Genomic DNA, 18,370 nt, shown 5'->3' on the forward strand with positions numbered 1-18,370 from the left:
GCATCTGGAGTTCTGATACAATTTTGTATCAGAACTTACCATGTGTACAGACATACCCACCTTAGTAAAAAAAATTAATTTATTACATGGGAGAGTCTGTCTGTACATGTGGCAGACTCTGATTAGGGTCATGATAAAAAACTATATTAGGACTGTTGACATAATAATTTTTCGGCCAAATGACCCTTAATGCTTTGGGATTTATATGTGTATAAATAATAAAATATAGTTATAAGATATGTAAATTGAATAATTCTGAGCGTCACACCCAAATCCCCAAATGCATCAAGGTAGCCAGCTCAAATCTACTAGCGAGTTGGATCGGAGTCGGGTTCTCAGTATCATTTTTTGTGTTTCTCGATTCTCCTTCGAGAGGCGGAGATTAGCATAGAATCAAACGACGAAGAGGGGAAGAGGAAGAGGGGAAGTGCTCTAGGGCTCATAATCTGACGAAAGTCATGAAGAATATGAAGCGATCTTGCGGAATCTGGGAGGTTTTCTCTTTTCTCTTACTCCTCGCAAGCTGGCCTCGTCGCCTCTCCGCCCTCTCTGTCACGGTCACCGATACGGAGTGCGTGTACGACTTCGTTCAATTCGATGGCGATATTGTTTCCGGCAACTTCGTGGTCGTCGACCATGATATTTTCTGGGGCTCTGACCATCCGGGCCTCGATCTAACGGTGAGCACCTGTTTTTTCTTAAATTCTGTTTTTGTTAGGCTTTTATTTCTTTTCTACTCTATTTGTGGAGTGAAATTCGGCTCATTGGACGATTTTTATTGCTTCATTTGGTTATTTCCTGTCGATTTAATGGGAGAGTTTTTTTTTTTGTCCTGTGAATTGATGTAATTCCTGGTAGAAAAGCGGATTTATTGGATGTGCAGTTATTTGTTATCGTAAAATAGTTGCTTGATTGAAAGTTTTGATTTATTTCCTGATTTTAGAGACTGTTGAAGTAACATCTGATTTCATGAGATTGGTGTTAATTTTTTGTTCTCTTCCCGACTTATTCCCGCAGTGTTTCAAGGCATTCACCGCGCAAATGACTAATCAGTAGAGTATTATGCATTTTAACCTCGCCTAAATGTGTTATTTTATCGTTCTCAGTTGGCTGATTTAATATCTGTACTTTTTTCATGTCCTTTTTTTTTGAAATATTTAAGAAGGGAAATTTTTAATCATGCAAGTAAGATCAATACTATCAAATCTTCCATTGCCGAGGAATAAAATATTTGTTGCACAAAGTTATTATGATACAAAATCAAATATACTGTCGGAAAACTAGCTTAAGAACAGAGATTAAACCTCTACCTCCCTTTTGTGCAGCATTCACCATCGTTGTTGTTCCTGAGCTGGCTTCATGAGATTCATTCCTACTATACACAATAGAAAAATCAAATAAACATTCAACATAAAAGCTTCACTTTATGAAAACCAAATAGAAACAACAACAACAACAAGCCTTTATCGCACTAAGTGGGATATGCCTATGCACCTATAATGGCACTTGTTCCTATTATGTTATAGAAAAGGCTGAAGGCTCTTTCCATTTATCTCTTATTTCTCTAGTATGAAGTCTTTTAGAAATAATGAAACCAATAATTCCGCACAAAGGATTAAAATAATAAAATATAATAATGGTCACAATAACAAATAGCAATAGCAATAAAATATAAATAACTATGCGGAATCATTATTTTCAATCATGATAAATGGTTTTAGATTGAAGATCGATGGAATAACTTGAATCAAAGTCCTTAAATAATCCTTTATAATCATTATGTATGATTGGAGTGTATTGGGTTTAACTGCGAGCCAACAATTTTATGTTCATGGATTTAACTTGGATTTTTATGACAGTTATTAAATATTAATGATTAGCCTAAATCCATATCCATGGCCTCATAATTACTCTTATTTTGATGTCTAGTGATGAAATGAACCCGGTGAAAATTACGCCTTTGGCTCATTGAGTGTTAAGCTCAATCTAATTGTCACGCAAATTATGGCACATCACCATTGTGTGAGATTGGAGTTGAACTCCTAATAATTCATGCTCATCTATTTGAAGTTGTTCAAAAGATGATGAAGGTGTTGACTTAGCACTAATGACCTCCATATGGGTTTAAACCCACCCTCTTTGGTGGATGTCTTATAGCTTAAGGTTCACTAATGCAAACCTACTGAAATGCTCGAGGAAATAGGCAAATGATTAAAATTCTTAGCTTTAAAACTTTCAGTTTAGGTAAAGTGCAAAAGCTCAAATAGTCCCTCAATTTTCAACAAATGACCAATTTAATCCCGGATATTAGGAGCGCTTCATTTTAGTCACAGGCTATTGAAAATTGATCTAAATTCATCCCTAGCCTGAATTTCATGGTTGATGTTAGCACCAACCATTAACTTTGAGGGTATTTTAGAGAGAATATATTATTACTCTATTTTCATAGGTAGTTTTTAACATGTGTTGTACTTTTTAATTAATTAATTATTAAACAGTTACTTAAACATTTATCTTATTATAACTAATTTGATAACAAATTAATTAATTATTAGTTATTAATCAATTAAATTAATGAAAATTAACTTCAGTAAAACTAAATTAAAGCCACAAAGCCATCTCCACTTTCCCATCTTCTACTCAAAACCACCACCTACGTCCTTTCCCACTCTCCCAATTTTGCCCAAAATCTTCGCCTTCTTGACTGAATCCTCATGATACAGGCGCGATTAAAGCTAGATGGAAAGACAACGATGGGATTGAGACATACGAAGACCTCCAAAACTTCCATTTTTCTCTTTTTTTCACTCCGCTCCTACCCAAAACCATTAAGGAAGGTAACCCTTGTCTTTCTCTCCTTCGTCTCACATGCATTCGTGTGCAACAACTTCTCTAAATCTTATAAATCCGTCTTCTAACTGGATTTGCGAAATCCTGGATTTAAGGCAAAACAGAGGAAAACAAGATTTAAGAACCTGCAATCAAACAACCTCTAAATTCTACAAAAAAATGAAATCTCGTTTTTCCTTTGTTTTGCCTTAAATCTGATCAAAGCCAAAGAATGCGATGGTGTGGAGAGAAATTCATTATTACCTGCTCCTTTTTCGACGAATGTCTCCTCTCCTTCATAAACTTATAGTCCCGCCAAGGCTGCTCTGGTTGGCTCCGGTTGCGGCTTCGCCAGGTTGAAACGATACTGGTTGAGGTGTGGTTCCATCATAGTTATTGAAGGTCTTTGTTAAGTAGCAATCGAACAGATGAATCAGGGAAGATGCACAACAATGACCCCAATAGCGATGAAGCAACCAATGCACACAAGTGTAAGAGATGGAGCAATGAAGGTCTAGGGCTACAAAGTGACGAAGCAGCAAGTTGGAATCGTTTTTCGTAGATATAAGTTTTTAATTTGAACAATTTGCTCTCAAATTTTTCCGTAACACCGTTAAATTAAACTATAAATTTAATTTAGGACTAATTTGGATCAATTCTCCAGTGCACATTAAAATTCCGGGACTAAGTTAGTCACTTGCTGTAAGTCAAGGACTATTTTGGGCTTTTACTCTTTAGGTAATTATTAGTTTTTTTTCATGCAAATTTATAAAAAAGTGCTTCATTCGTTCCAAATAAAACTAAAAAATCATCAAAATCTTAAGTGATGTTCCACAATAAATCTAAGAATGAATTTTAAGTTTCATTGTCACACCAAAAAGGTGAAAGTTAGCATATAATGAACTTGAAAATCTCAATCAGACGCACAAAATTTATTGCAAAGCATGCTATTGAAAAGAAAAAATATTTTATTCAACAAAGACCCAAGCCTCATGCCAGTTCAAAACGAAGCATTTTCTTGAAAATTATCTTTAAACATTGCAACCTGATTGAAGATTCTACATTCAACAACATACATAAGTATTGAGATAAAGATAAAATTTTATTCGAACATTAGGGACTGAAATTAAAAAATTATAATTTCTCAAAATTCTCTAAAATCTAATCAAATATTGAAATTTCAATTTTAAAAAACTTGGATTCCTACAGGAACATTGGTAAGACTAATAAAAGCCAATAATTTTTTCATCACATTTATTCTCATGTTCTTTCTTTTGATGTACTTTAGTGAAATCATGTTTGTGAAGTCGAGCTAGAAGTAAACCTAGAATTTATGAAATTACTTTTTAAGATGTTGTTCACAACTTAAGCATTGGATTGACAAAGCATGAAAACTTTTATTTTATGGTTCATGAGAACGTTAGGCAATACCGGAATTAACTGGAATCCTATAGGAAAAACATAATTTAATTACTTAAGCAGCAACGGATTACAATTAAGACTCAAAACAACATAGAAAATCAGCAACACACTAACATCCTGCTAGGGTTGGATAGCACAATCCTTGGACGGTGGGGAGGAGATGTGGGGGAATTGGTGGTGGTAACAGGAAGGGGGTTTTGAAGGCAGGGTTCGGTGGAGGTCGGAAGGATGTAGAGGGTTGTGGTAGAATCTGGAAGAGGAGGGGCCTAGGGGTGAGTGGCTCAACACAATTGCTGGGATGGGGTTGCGGCATGCAGGGCAAGAAGGTGGTTGTGGAGTTTGCAGCGACGACAGGTAGGAGGCCTTGGGTTTGGCAGCTAGAACAGGGAAAGAAGGGTGAGAGATGAAGGCAACGAGCAGGGGAGGGGAAAGTGTGTGAGAGTAGGTCGAGATAGTCACCACTTTAGAGCAGGATACAGTCGGAGCACCATCTGTCCTCGGATACAACCCTAGCTTGGAAAAACACCAGTGACGAGAAATTTGAAATAAAAAAAGAACTAAACCCTTAAATAGACACGCATCATATATATATATAATAGTAGGTAGAATAGGAGGGGCAGGAAGGGCCGGTCGTCGGCCAGCCCATCCTCCCTGCTGAACCGACACCTCCTTTCTGCGCTGAACCGACACCTCCTTTCTGAATTGTTTGAGTTGGTTCAGCCCAAGCCCCCGCGTCATTAGGTTCAGTCTCAAAACAAATAGCTCAAGAATATGCTTTTGTAGTTAACACTATTTCTAAGTGAATTTTCCTTATGTTTGATCATGTATTAGACATCTTTAGTCAAAGAAATATGATTAATATAGATAATGATAGAAGAAAGGTGTCCATTGCTTTTACAACATTTACTAACTTTCTACCTCGTTGAGTACTTGCAAACATTTTCAAGAGTTTTATATGTTACCATGCACAACATCATCATCATCATTAGTCTTATCCCAATTATTTGGGGGCAGCTGTTACTAATTCTCATTTTCATACATTCCTATTGAGTGAAGTTCGATGTCTATTTACAAATTATGCTATACACATTCTGTCTCTATAAATTTAGGCATTGTCCTTTACTTTCTGAGCCTCTATAACCAATTTTTCCAACTCGTTTAATAGTCACATCTCTAGTTATTTGGCTTACCAGGCACAATATAAAGCATGAAAATCAATTTTGTATGATTTTAGGTGCTATTGGAATGACTTATAACTCATTTGAGCTTGGGGAAAAAATAAAACATTAGTGTTCATTATGTGTTCAAAAGACAAGAAACTAGTGTTGTTTTTTATGTTAACTCCAAAAATGGGCATTTTAGTGCTTCTAGAAATGCTATAGATTTAGTAAGATTGGATGTATGTCAGCGTTGTAAAGAAGATCTAACAAGCTTTCATAACTATTCATAGATGGCTTGAGTTTTATCATTTTAATTTCTTCCCATTCCATCTTTGTGGGCTTTTTTCTCTCAACCTTTTTTTCACTTTGATGTTACTATTGTGTTCTTTATCTTTTAACCTGTTCATCTTTGTTCAAGATTTTTTTTTTCTTGCTCCTATATACACAATATAAATCTTGTAATTGAAAATGATATATTTATATATAGGCATTTTTAATGTCTCTTAATGTTATTGCAACTTGTTGTAGATATCATCACCGGCAGGGAATACAGTTCATTCAATACATGGATCTTCTGGAGAAAAATTTGAATTTAAGGCTCTTAAAGCTGGAATGTACAAATTCTGCTTTCATAATCCCAAATCAATTCCAGAAACAGTGTCATTTTACATCCATGTTGGGCACATTCCTAATGAACATGATCTGGCTAAAGATGGTGAGTATGTATTGATCCTTCATTTGCCTCTTGATTAGAAAATACGTGAAAATTTACAATGAAAAAAGGTTGATTTTGAAATCTTACTGTTACTAAGTTACAATAAGGAGGGGGAAATATTGGTAGATATTATGTCCATTATTCATTTCAAAGAGAAAAATTATTGGTATCTAAAGCTGAACTGTTGAATTATAAAATTTTATGTGAAAAAAGGAAAACATTGATGCTGTCTCGTATGATAGATTTTTGACATAAATATTAGTTCCTTTGAAAAATAATATGAAATCTAGATCCTTATAAAATAATCACGCCTAAACTCCAGTCCAGTGTTTAACTTACTTCTTTGCCATCGTTTATATTTTTATTCAGAGCATCTGAATCCAGTGAATGTGAAGATAGCAGAACTTCGGGAAGCATTAGAATCTGTCACAGCAGAGCAGAAATACCTTAAAGCTCGGGAATTACGTCATCGACGTAGTAAGAGATAGTTTTATTTTATTTTTTTAAGATGCTGCTTGATAAGATGGAAAATAATCATGCTAGAATATATTGCATCGTTATTAATGTTTTCTTCTTTTTATATCTCCATCATTATGAGCATCCACTTTCTGATTTTCTGTTCAAATAAAGATATTTTTTACTGCAGTTTTTTTAAACCAAAAACTGTTAATAATATGTGAGGATGTGAGGCATTTTGTCACTATACTATTTTGTCTAACTTGACGGGAAAAAGGATCACTAGAAGTTAACATCTTCTTTTTTAAAGCATATGAATGAACCTTATAAAATTTGCTACTGGTTGTACCAGTAAACACAAGCAAAAATTCAATATGTTTATAATTTATTTGAAGAAATGCATCAATGATAATTTGATCAATAATTTTTAAAGAAATGCAGAAACATGCACAAATGTGAACAATAACACTCTTTTGTACCTATCTTTCTCTTCCCCCTCCTTTTTAGTGCACCCACATTCTGTTTTCTATAAAAAATAAAATGATGATGTCAGACCTAAATTGTTTTTGTTGCAGGCTTTATAACTGTAGAAGGGTAAAAATAATATATAAATTGGTTTTTGGTATAATGCCTATAATCTTGGTTTTTAAATAATTCAATTTAAGTTGGTGCGTGGAATTCATTCATTGGAGATATAGTAAGGATTGCATGATTTCCTTGGTTAGTCATGCTCGTGAACTGGAATAAAGAAAAAGTCAGTCTAATTCTTAGTTTAGAAAGACCAGTCTTTTAAATAATGCTCTTTAATAGCCATATCGTTGCTATTCAATCCCTTTGCAATTAGCAACTCATAGTCTTGAAGGTCTATAGTCTAACATCTATTTGTGACCATATATCTTATTCTACGATAATTCCCTTAAGGTGTATATAAAAAGTCAAATACTTGTCAACTATTATGCATTTAAAAAATCCAAAAGATACTCAACAGAAAGGTGAAAACTAATCAAGGTAACTAGTTAATCAAGCGAGAGTATAATAATTCTCATGTCTTAAAGTTAATTGCGTTTTCATTAAAAAAAAGAAATTAGAAGGGGGCTTTTGTGCCCAGGATACCCTGTAGAGCACATTTGTCATGACCCGACCTGGGGCTTGAAATTAACTATGGCTGGAACAGACGATCGGACGGTAAAATTAAGTTTTCTATAATATAATTTCTTTCACTAATAATTTAATATCTAAATACTAATTGAAAAAACAACTAAAGAAAACAATTTAAAAAATAAAAGTTTAACTTTCAACTTGTTGGCCTCTTTTTCTCTACGTACTATTTCCTCTAGTATTCATCTCATTTAAAATCTTGAATCTAAAAAAATATCAAAAAAATGTTGCGAGTTATTACAAGAATCCAATGGAAAAAAATTAATATGTATGCTGGTTTTTTATATTTCACTATAGAAAGTTTTATAATAATCTAATTCATGCGTCCCTGACATTTACTTAGTATAAATAATTTAAATTTTGATATGCATTAACTTTAAATTTATTCTTCAATGTTTAATCATTTAACTTTATTGTACTTTATATTTTTAACTTTCACATTCGTCTCAGGAGCATAGTCAAAATATAACATAAGACACCCCTGGTCAATATTATCCCGTTGGCATAGTGATTCATGGCCTAAATTACATGATTATCTCAGGTAGAAAAGTGTCTACTTTCCCATGGCTGATATTTTCTCGTCAGCACAACGATTAACGATCTAAATGTCGTAATTGTTTGAGGTGATAGTAAAACATCTTTGCATACATTGACATCCCCCGTCTATACATTATTTCATTCTTCATAACATACATTTTCCTCTTATGAGATATTTTACATTTATCTTCAAATGAATAATACACTCTTGCTAAATTTATGGGTCATTAAATAAACTGATATATGCATTTGTACTAGAATTTACATGTCATGTAGTAATCTGACCTCTTAAGAAAACCATAATGCATTGTCCTCTTAAGAAAATTCTAGTGCATTTAGCTCTTCATAGAGAAACTATAATGCAACTATTTGTGCATAAATGCAGAATGATATGAAAAGTCAATTGTAACCTAACCTCAATGATACATAGCATAAAGTGTTAACAACTTAAATTTAAAATACATTTAAAAATAAAAAAATACTATTGTAGTTTAGAAATATAATTACTCATCAAAATTTAATTTGTTTTTCTTGTTCTCTTTGAAATTTTCTTTTTCTTCTAGCAATTTAACGTTACTGATTTTTTCAATTTTCATAAGTTCTCCAACACCCAGTTTCTAATAATAAATATTGCAATTAATAATAATATTAAATAACATTTATTTAAAATAATTACTTTTGGAAATATAATCCTAATATTTCTTTAATGTTGCAACTCTTCTCGTTTTCCAATCCACTATTACTTCCACTTAGGCTCTCAAAACTTATTTAATTGATTGGTTATATTCTCTCTTGCCTTTAATTGGATTCCTGCACATTTAATCAATGATTTAAATTGACAGAACTTAAAATTAATAACATTTTATATTAAATAAATCAAAATATTCTATATAATCAAAACATTAAAACTCATAACTCTTACCTCCTTTGTCACTGTCATTTATTTTTCCTATATCATAATTGCGGCTAGCCTTTCCCTTCTTCGTTCTGATTTCTAATAGCCCTAAAAATCCATATTAACACCTAACATAAGTTTAATTTAATACATTTAACAAATCTAATAAAAAGAACAAGACCAAACCCTTACCTTGGTTCCGTTCGACTGTCTTCTGCACAAATCAGCTGCCCGGTTTGTCTCTACGTGCAAGATAAAAGCCACACAAAACTTCTCTCTTCTCCCGCATGCTAGGGCTTCCTCTTCGTCAATCAGCTAGGGCATGAAACTCCCTTGATTGAAGTTTATGGGGCTCACAGCTTCAATTATGGGCACGTGATTCTTCAGCTGTCTCCTACTCACGACATCGCCAACATCACACGATAAGGGGAGTCACACCTTTCTCCTCTCCTCCTTCTTATTCCTCTTCTTTCCTTTTCTTCTTTCACAGACGTCCACACAACCCTATTCACCTGCAACGACGTCGATCCCTGGTTCTCACACATGCCACCACGTCTTCCCTTTCCCTAGACGCACGCAACGCGCCTCTCCATCTGCACACAGAGCCAAAAACAATATTGTCGACTTCTTGCCCTAGACACGAGTAATCCTCCTCTTTCTTTTTTCTTCCTCTTTGCTCAACTAAGGCATGGCTCCTTCATGCTGTCTTTCTCTCGTTGTTGCTCTTTTGTTTTGATTGTTGCGTCAAGGGAGAAAATCGTCTCCTCGTAATAGAACCATTGAGACGGTTACTTTTTTCAAGTTGGCTCTAATCAAATCTTTATTTTATTTTATTTTAATTTAATTAATTAATTTATTTTACAACGTTATTATACATTTGGCATCACTTTAGTTTTCTAATTTTGCTTTTATTTTTAATTTCTTTTTGGAAACATGTTTGATTAGTATAACACTATCATTGTTGGGTCTCAAGTCCCATATGCGAAAATGGAGGGTTGTGTTAGACAGTTGACAGTCAGCGTAAAATTTATCGAAAAGTCATGTCATGAATCCTTTAAAATATTGTGTAAATTACAGGGCATTCCTTGGAAACGACGCGATCTATGGTCTGAATACAATGAAAAATGTGCAAGTGCTGCTACATCGACGTCTGGGTGTAGTGTCAAATAAGCAAGAATTTTTATTTTATAGATGGATACGGGTAAACAAGTTAGTCAATGAAATTAATATCTGGATATGATTTTGGAATATAGATGCTTTCACTGATAAATTAATAGAATAAATAGCTATTATGGCTTATAGGAAGATAAATATTTTATGCATTCATGAAACTAAATGGGTTAGAGAAAAGACTAAGGAGATTGATAGTTTAGGTTTTAAATTTTGGTATTCAGATATGAGTCTCACTAGAAATGTTGCTGGTGTAATTATAAGTAAGAGTTTGAAAGATAATGTTTAAAAAATTAATAGAATTGGAGATATCACTATAGCTCTAAAGATTATTGTTGATACTAAGACTTTTATTGTTGTAAGTGTTTATGCTTCTCAAGTAGGTTCAGATATAGGTTCCAAAGAAAAGTTTGGAATGACCTAGAAGAATTAATACAAATAATACCTCTTAAAGAAAAATTTTTTATTGGAGGAGATTTAAATGAATATGCTGATAAAATGTGGAAGATTTTAGAAATATTTATGGTGACTACGATTTTTGAGTAATTAATGAAGAATGTGTAACCGCTTTATGGACAGATGCGAGTAAAAAATGTCCATGAAACTAATAGCGGGATAGGATCTTGGAATATAGATGCCCTCACAGGTGAATTAATAGAATTAATATATATTATGTTTCATAGAAAGATAAATATTTTATGCATTCAAGAAACTAAAAGTGTTAAAGAAAATGCTAAGGAGATTGATAATTTAGGTTTTAAACTTTGGTATTTAGGTATGAGTCACAATACAAATGGTGTAGGTGCAATTATAGATAAGAGTTTGAAAGATAATTTTGTAAAAAATAATAGAATTGAAGATAAAATTATAGCTCTAAAGATGGTTGTTGATACTGAAATTTTTAATGTTGTAAGTGTTTATGCTTCTCAAGTAGGTTTAGATATATGTTCAAAAGAAAACTTTTGAAATAACCTAGAAGAATTAATATAAATGATACCTATTGCAAAAAATATTTTTATTAGAGGAGATTTAAATGGACATGTTGGTAAAGTGTAGAAGATTTTAGAAATATTTATGTTAGCTACGGTTTTTGAGTGATTAATGAAGAATGTACAACCACATTAGATTTTGTTTTAGTTTGCGATTTTGTTATTATTAATACTTTATTTAAGAAAAGAGATTAACATATTATTACCTATAAAAATAAATATAATAAAACATAAATTAATTATTTTTTTATGAGAAAAATGGATCATCGAGAATGTAAAGATTGTAAGGCAATTCCAAGTGAACATTTAAGTACTTAACATCTACTTTTTGTTCTAGATTTTATGATGAAAGCTTGTAAGATAAAAAATATAATGAAATATTATCATAAAATTAGACGAGAAAAAGACACAGATAAAATTATTTTTATAAGTAAATTTCAGGATTTCAACATTTGAGATGCTCATGAAGATGCTAATTCTATGTGGGATAACGTTACAAGCACTGTTAAAATAAGTAGCAAAAGATGTACTTGGAGAATCAAAATGAAAATTTTTATAAATAAAAATTGTTGGTGGTGGAATAATAATATGCAAGATAAAATATAAGTTGTTGTTATAAAAGCTAGTTTAAATGTCAAAGCTTAAAGAACTGGAAAAAAAAATATAAGGTGGCCCGTAGGGAGTCTAGGAGCACAATTTGTAACGCTAAGAATTCTGCTTTTAGTGATTTTTATAATAGATTATATACTTAAGTGGGTGAAAAATATGTGTAAACTAGCCAAACAATGAAAAAAGAAAAGTAAAAAAAAATAATTCAAGTAAAGTGTATTAAAGATAAAAATCAAAAAGTGTTTTTCTTAGAAGAAGCTATTTAGCATAGGTGGAGCTATTGTGATAAACCTTTCAATGAAGTTTTTGAAAATACTATCCACCTTAATGATCTTAATCTCTTCAATAATAATAAAAGTTTTTATGTTTTCCATCACATTAGTAAAAAAGGAGTTTATGAGGCTTTAAAGAAAATCAAGGGTGGAAAGTCAGTTGGAGCTTATGATATTCCTATTGAAGTGTGGAAATATCTTGGAGGTTTATGAGTTTTTCGATTTACTAAACTCTTTAATATTATTTTAAAACCTAATAAGATGCCCGAGGAGTGGAGGAAGAGTAATTTGATCCACATTTTTAAGAATAAAGAGGATGCACAAGAGTGTGCAAATTATAAAGGAGTTAAGTTAATGTCATCTTTAAAATTATGGGAGAGGGTAATTGAACATAGGTTAAGACGTTAATTGAGAGTTTTGATGAAGGACATAGAGAGTAAAGAGGATCTACATGTGATTTTATTGATTTAGAAAAGAAGGCTTAAGATAAGGTTTTAAGAGAAGTTCTTTGGAGAGGTCTAGAAAAGAAAGGTGTTGATATGTCTTATATTCAAGTCATTAAAGATATGTATACTAAAGCTGTCACTTGTTTTCGAACAGGAGGAGGATTGACCAAGTATTTTCCTATTTTAGCTGGATTACATCAGGGATCTTCTTTAAACTCATATCTTTTTTGCTTAGTCATGGATGCTTTTACTGGAATATATAGGGGGATCTACCTTGGTGTATGCTTTTCGCCGATAATACCCTTCTTATGGATAAAACTAGAGTTCTAGAAAAACTTCAATTATGTAGGTTTACATTGGAGTTTAAAGGTCTTCGTTTGAGTAGAATTAAAACTAAATACATGGAATGTACTTTTAGTGTACTTTTAGTAGTAGTAGCTCTGCTCTAGTGACAGAGTTGTAACTATGAGTGATCAGATCATTAGAAGGTGTGAACTTTTTGGATATGTCTGGTATGTTGTTCAAAGTGATGGTGATATAGATGAGGATGTTATTAGTAAACTTCAGGTTGGTTGGTTGAAGTGGAGGAATGCATCAAACCTATTGTATGATAGAAAAGTACGGCTTAGACTCAAAGGAAAATTTTATAAGATGGTGGTGAAACCTGCAATTCTTTATGACACAGAATGTTGGCCTTTAAAAGAGAAGCATAAAGCAAAGCTAAGTATTGCTGAGATGAAAATGCTTAGGTGGATGAGTGGCTTGAAACTTAGAAACAAAATGTGAAATGAATATATTCGTGAAAGGGTTGGTGTAGCTCTAGTTGTAGACAAGATTAGAGAGAGTCGTTTAAACGTCGAGCATCTTATGATCCAGTTAGGAGAGTAAATGTTTTAGATTCAACTTATGTTAAGAAAGGCAGAGGTTGACCTAAAAAGACTTGGGCCTATTGTATAAAAAATGATCTTAATCAATTAGAATTAAATGAAACTATGACACTCAATAAGACAATGGAGAAAAAGCATTCATGTATCCGACCCCACTTAGTGGGATAAAAGCTTGTTCTTATTGTTTGATTAGTATAGCTTTTATTTTCTGATTTTAATAATAAATTAATTTATCTTTAAAAATGCTCAATATATCTAAAAGGTATTTAGAGTGTTTTTAAAAATAACTATCGCAACCAAACAGATTTTAATTCAAATCATAATACAAATAATGTAAAAAATAAAATAAAATAAAATAAAAAATAAAAGTGATTCCAAATAACCCCTAAGCTTTTGCCTGTAGCGAAGTTTACTTACCCACCTTTGTTCTTTCCAACCGAGGACCTTTGTTATGAGGTTTTCCAGATGCCAAGAAGTTGCAAATTTATTTAGGGAAAGTTGCCTAACTTAACAGCCTAATCATTAAGTCCTTCAAGAATCCTGTTGCAAGATAGCTTGTCATTTTGATTGCTTCAGTTGAAAGTTAAAAAATATAGGAGCAATTACATATGTAGCACTTGAAATATCTATTTACAAAACTAGCACATTCTTTCATCCAATTTTCATGTTCTCTCTCAAATATCAAAATTCACAATAAAATCTTAACCCCTATTTTTCACTTTTATCAAATTCGTAACGGTTTGTTTGTGACACACGTAAATGCATTAGACCGGTAGTTGAAAAAAATCACCTGCGTGCTAGTTTTGTAAATAGCAATTATTCTAGTGCCATGCATGTAATTATGTTTCGTACTCATTATATTGGAGAATGAGTTTAACGCATGTTTAATACCTTTTCATACATGATTTAGTTCCCATTATGATGTATAACAACATTAGGGACTTCGAGAGAAAAAACCAATGTTTCTGTAGTGTAAAATCATTATTTAAATGTGTCGTTTTGCACCATTTAATGGAATTTCGGCATGGATGATTATTCTTCAATTATAGTAGAACACAGTGGAGTACATTATTGAATACCGTTTGATATTAGAATATTTGTTGTTCTCTTCCAGACTACTTGCTCATGCAGCTCTATCATATTGCTTACCACATAAGGTTATTATGTTTGGGCCATTTACATTCATACCACTAAATTCTTATGTATTTACATTCTAACACCTAAACATTCATATTTACATGCATATTACTCAAATCTTTTACATCACATCTAAAATATCACTATCACCACTTTTTTTTGGTGGAATGCACATTTTCATGTATAGTTTTATGACACCAATGTGTTATACATGTCAATATCAAACTTTGGGTGTTAGATATGTAAATACATAAGAATTGTGTGGTATGTATGTAAATTTCCCTATTTTTTTTAAAATCTGCAGATTAACGTGGTGAAACAAAATAAACGGTTCGTATGGTTCATGTCCATCTAATCAGATTTATGAAACTGATCTGGAAAATTGGCCATGTATTAGCCTGCAACCTGGAAAAAACATTGGGGCATTCATATATTTTTTATAACATTAAAAATGCCACTATTTTGACTTTTAAAATGTGAAACACGCATTTTCATGTGTAAGGTGACATGAAAAAATTGAAGTTTAGGTGTTAGATATGTAAATACATGTATGTAAATCTTCCAAAAACATCTTGCTTTCTACATGGTCACATTTTCCTTCAGCCAAGTACATTGAAAATGTCGTTACTCATTGTTTTAAATTATCTATTTTCTTCAGCAAATGAGAGCACAAGAAGGCGCATCATTGGCTACACCATTACCGAGTACATTGTCCTGGCTGCTGCAAGTTTTCTGCAGGTACTTTTTATCAGACGTCTTTTTAGCAAGACCGTGGCATACAATAGAATTTAGAATTACAACTTGGCCCTCACTTTTGATTGTCTAACAAGCTGTTTCTCTGCAACTTATTAAGGTTCAAGCTTTCTGTTCAGATTTTGTAAAGTTGATTTAATTTGGTTAGTACTTCATTGATGGTCTTTATCACTTGGGGCATTTACTTGCATACCACACAATTCTTACGTATTTACACATCTAACACCTAAACATTCATACTTACATGTATATCACTCAAATTTGTAACATCACATCGAAAATACCACCATCACTATCTTTTTAAAGATGAAATACACCTTTTGATGTATAGGTTTATGAAACCCAGGTGTTATAATAAGTATAGGTATCAAACTATGGATGTTGAATATTTAAGAATTGTTTGGTATGTATGTTAATTGCTCTTTTTCACTTTTGCATCATGAATGTTAAGTTTGTCTAAGTGTGGGACCTATTTAATGATTGAATTACATGATGAGAGATTCATGAGGACGTTGGCCTGGTTTTATTATTTGAAATGCGGGACTTTTGAATTGGAGTACGAGTAGATTTTGAGTTTTAAGTGTTGTGTGGTTTAATTTATCAAGAAAATGAGCCAAATTTTCTTTTGCTTATGCTTAGCTCATTTATGCATCAAGTTAAACACAAGTTGTTGGTGAACTTGAAGGGGCTATTTGAAAGTCTTGTATTTAAGAGAATATATATTATCATATATATGTTTATTAATATAAATAAATATATATGTATGTATACCAATAAAAAAGGCTTTAATGGGTTGGAGTATTTGTTAACAGGCTTTACAGGCTCTTGAAGCCCATACAATTTAAAACATATTTTTCAGTTGCCGAGGTAGACCCAATGTGATTGACTTGCCAAAGTGATTCGACAGCCTCACATGTCGAAGTACTAGCTTTTATGTACCCGCTGTCGAAGTTGGCCTGTCGACAATGTAATTTGTTAGCCTCACTTGTCAAAGTGTCATATGTTACCTCAATTATTTATCTCTGCGCATGAATTGCCCAACATCTGTTACATCACTGTCATTCACCGGTGTTATTCGTATTATATTATAACTATTTAATAGTTTTTCCTTGTAACCTGAAAGACGAGGGAGAAGACATCTGGGATCATGATAAATAAAGGCTTTCTCGTCTTCTTGAGAATCTTTTCTCATCAACTTATCTTGGCCCCCTCTCTCTCTCTCTATCTTTCTCTCATATCTTCCGATTCTTTTGAAGGATAGAGAGAGAACTTTTGAAGAATATGGCTATTCTCTTCTATCACATTCTTTCTTCACAAGTCTCTTCTGGGTTGTAAGAGCTCATGAATAATAGGGGACCCGTCGGCTTAAAAAGAATCAACATCCTGAAAGGTGCGGCGAGCATTGAGAATGAAAGAAAAAAAAAAAGAATGATGAATTGCAGCAGGACAACGGACTAATTCAAAATATGTGAAGGATGATACAACATGGGAATATACTTCTCGAAATCTCTTTAGAGCCACTCTAAGACACACATGATATCGTTAGGATCGATAACTCATAGATGAGAGCTACCAAGAGCAAGATTGAGAAGAGCTTTCTCCTTAAGGCTAGAGGAGGAAGATGAGTCATACGTTCTAGAGGAAGCGGCTCTTGAATGCTCAAAAGGAACAAACAAAAGGAGGAAGAAGCAAAAACCATTTAAGAATGCATTTTCAAGAGATAACAAAAATTGAAGTTCCAAGCAAGTTTAAGATTCTTTGGAATCTTATGAAGAAAAATCAGATCCAGTTGATCACGCAGCCTCATTTGAATTAGCAGTGTGCCTACTACTTGTAAACGATGTCCTAAATTGTTGTTTTTTCTTCATGACGTTGAAAGAATTAGCCTTACATTGGTTTAACAACTTAATGTACAAGTCATCACCTTCTTCACTAAGTTCAAGGGGGAAAAAACTCCCAAGCTCTTTTAAAGATCCGACAGGAGCCTTCAGAAAGCTTTGAGAAATTTCATCTCTAGATTTTAGTGGGAATCGATATAAGAGATCTGAAACTTGTCGTTGCTTTTGCATCACTAAGATGTTCCCTTGGTCTTCAAAACCATGAATTATGGTTGAACTCTTGAAATTGACCAACAACTACATTTTCGCTGAATATACAATTTTCTACTGAGTTCTTCTCGAACTCATTAGCCATAAGGCATTTTTCTTAGATGACATCCCACAGATCGTAGAGGTCAAAGGGATCAATCCACTCGAAGGGATGCTTGAAGCACCTTTGGGAGATGAAATCACCAATCATAGCAAGAATTGTTTGAACTTGAGTTGATTGTAAGAAGTTCGAAGAAAAGATCAAAGCCACTTTGATTCCCTCCATCAAAAGTTACTCCACTTAAAGCATTGATGAGTGAGATTGTTGAAGCCATCAATAACAAAGAATTCTTCAAAAAGCCCCTACCAATGCGGGTTGGAAGGAAGTCATTTGTGTGACTTAAACAAATATTGTGTCTATCACAAGAATTATGAGCATGATACAGAAAAGTGTTGACACTTCTGGAACTCGATTGAGGAGCTTACCTGAGCCACGAAATTAAAAGAGTTTGTGGCCCCAGACACAAACACCCATAGACAGTGCAAGGAACCTGTTGAAGACACGAGTAATGAGCCCATTCTAGTGAGAGTAGTTCACATAGCTAACGTAGTCCCATCTATCTGTGGAGGAGACATACCTGAAGCCTCATGACGATACAGTTTTGATCGTTTGAAGGCGAGAAGCTTATTCCACTAACCTCAACAGACCAATCATTCCAGTTTATCTACCTATTACCTTCACAGGCTCAATTTGCCCACTAGTAGAAATTCTTTCAATGAGGCCATTGTGGTCATCACATTGATCACAAATTACCAGATTGGGAGCATCCTGAAAGACACCTACAACT

The 18,370-nt window shown here is 33.1% G+C and overlaps 1 protein-coding gene across 1 annotated transcript; it reads left to right on the forward strand.

Moving 5' to 3' along the window:
• Positions 1–273: 273 nt before the first annotated feature.
• On the forward strand, positions 274–15,590 carry LOC110028487 (transmembrane emp24 domain-containing protein p24beta3-like). Its single transcript, XM_020730351.1, has 4 exons — positions 274–680; positions 5,940–6,126; positions 6,496–6,603; positions 15,341–15,590. Exons 1-4 carry the CDS (start codon positions 459–461, stop codon positions 15,472–15,474), a joined length of 651 nt encoding a protein of 216 aa, XP_020586010.1. The 5' UTR covers positions 274–458; the 3' UTR covers positions 15,475–15,590.
• Positions 15,591–18,370: the final 2,780 nt, after the last annotated feature.

The sequence above is a fragment of the Phalaenopsis equestris genome, unplaced genomic scaffold (assembly GCF_001263595.1).
Source record: "Phalaenopsis equestris unplaced genomic scaffold, ASM126359v1 Scaffold000513, whole genome shotgun sequence".
Lineage (NCBI taxonomy): Eukaryota > Viridiplantae > Streptophyta > Magnoliopsida > Asparagales > Orchidaceae > Phalaenopsis > Phalaenopsis equestris.

Bases quoted from the DNA above. Each gene is read 5' to 3' on its own strand.
- LOC110028487 (XM_020730351.1), top strand. From the start codon at position 459: ATGAAGAATATGAAGCGATCTTGCGGAATCTGGGAGGTTTTCTCTTTT. The intron at 681-5,939 runs GTGAGCACCTGT...AACTTGTTGTAG, and splicing joins ATCCGGGCCTCGATCTAACG to ATATCATCACCGGCAGGGAA. The intron at 6,604-15,340 runs GTAAGAGATAGT...TATTTTCTTCAG, and splicing joins GGAATTACGTCATCGACGTA to CAAATGAGAGCACAAGAAGG.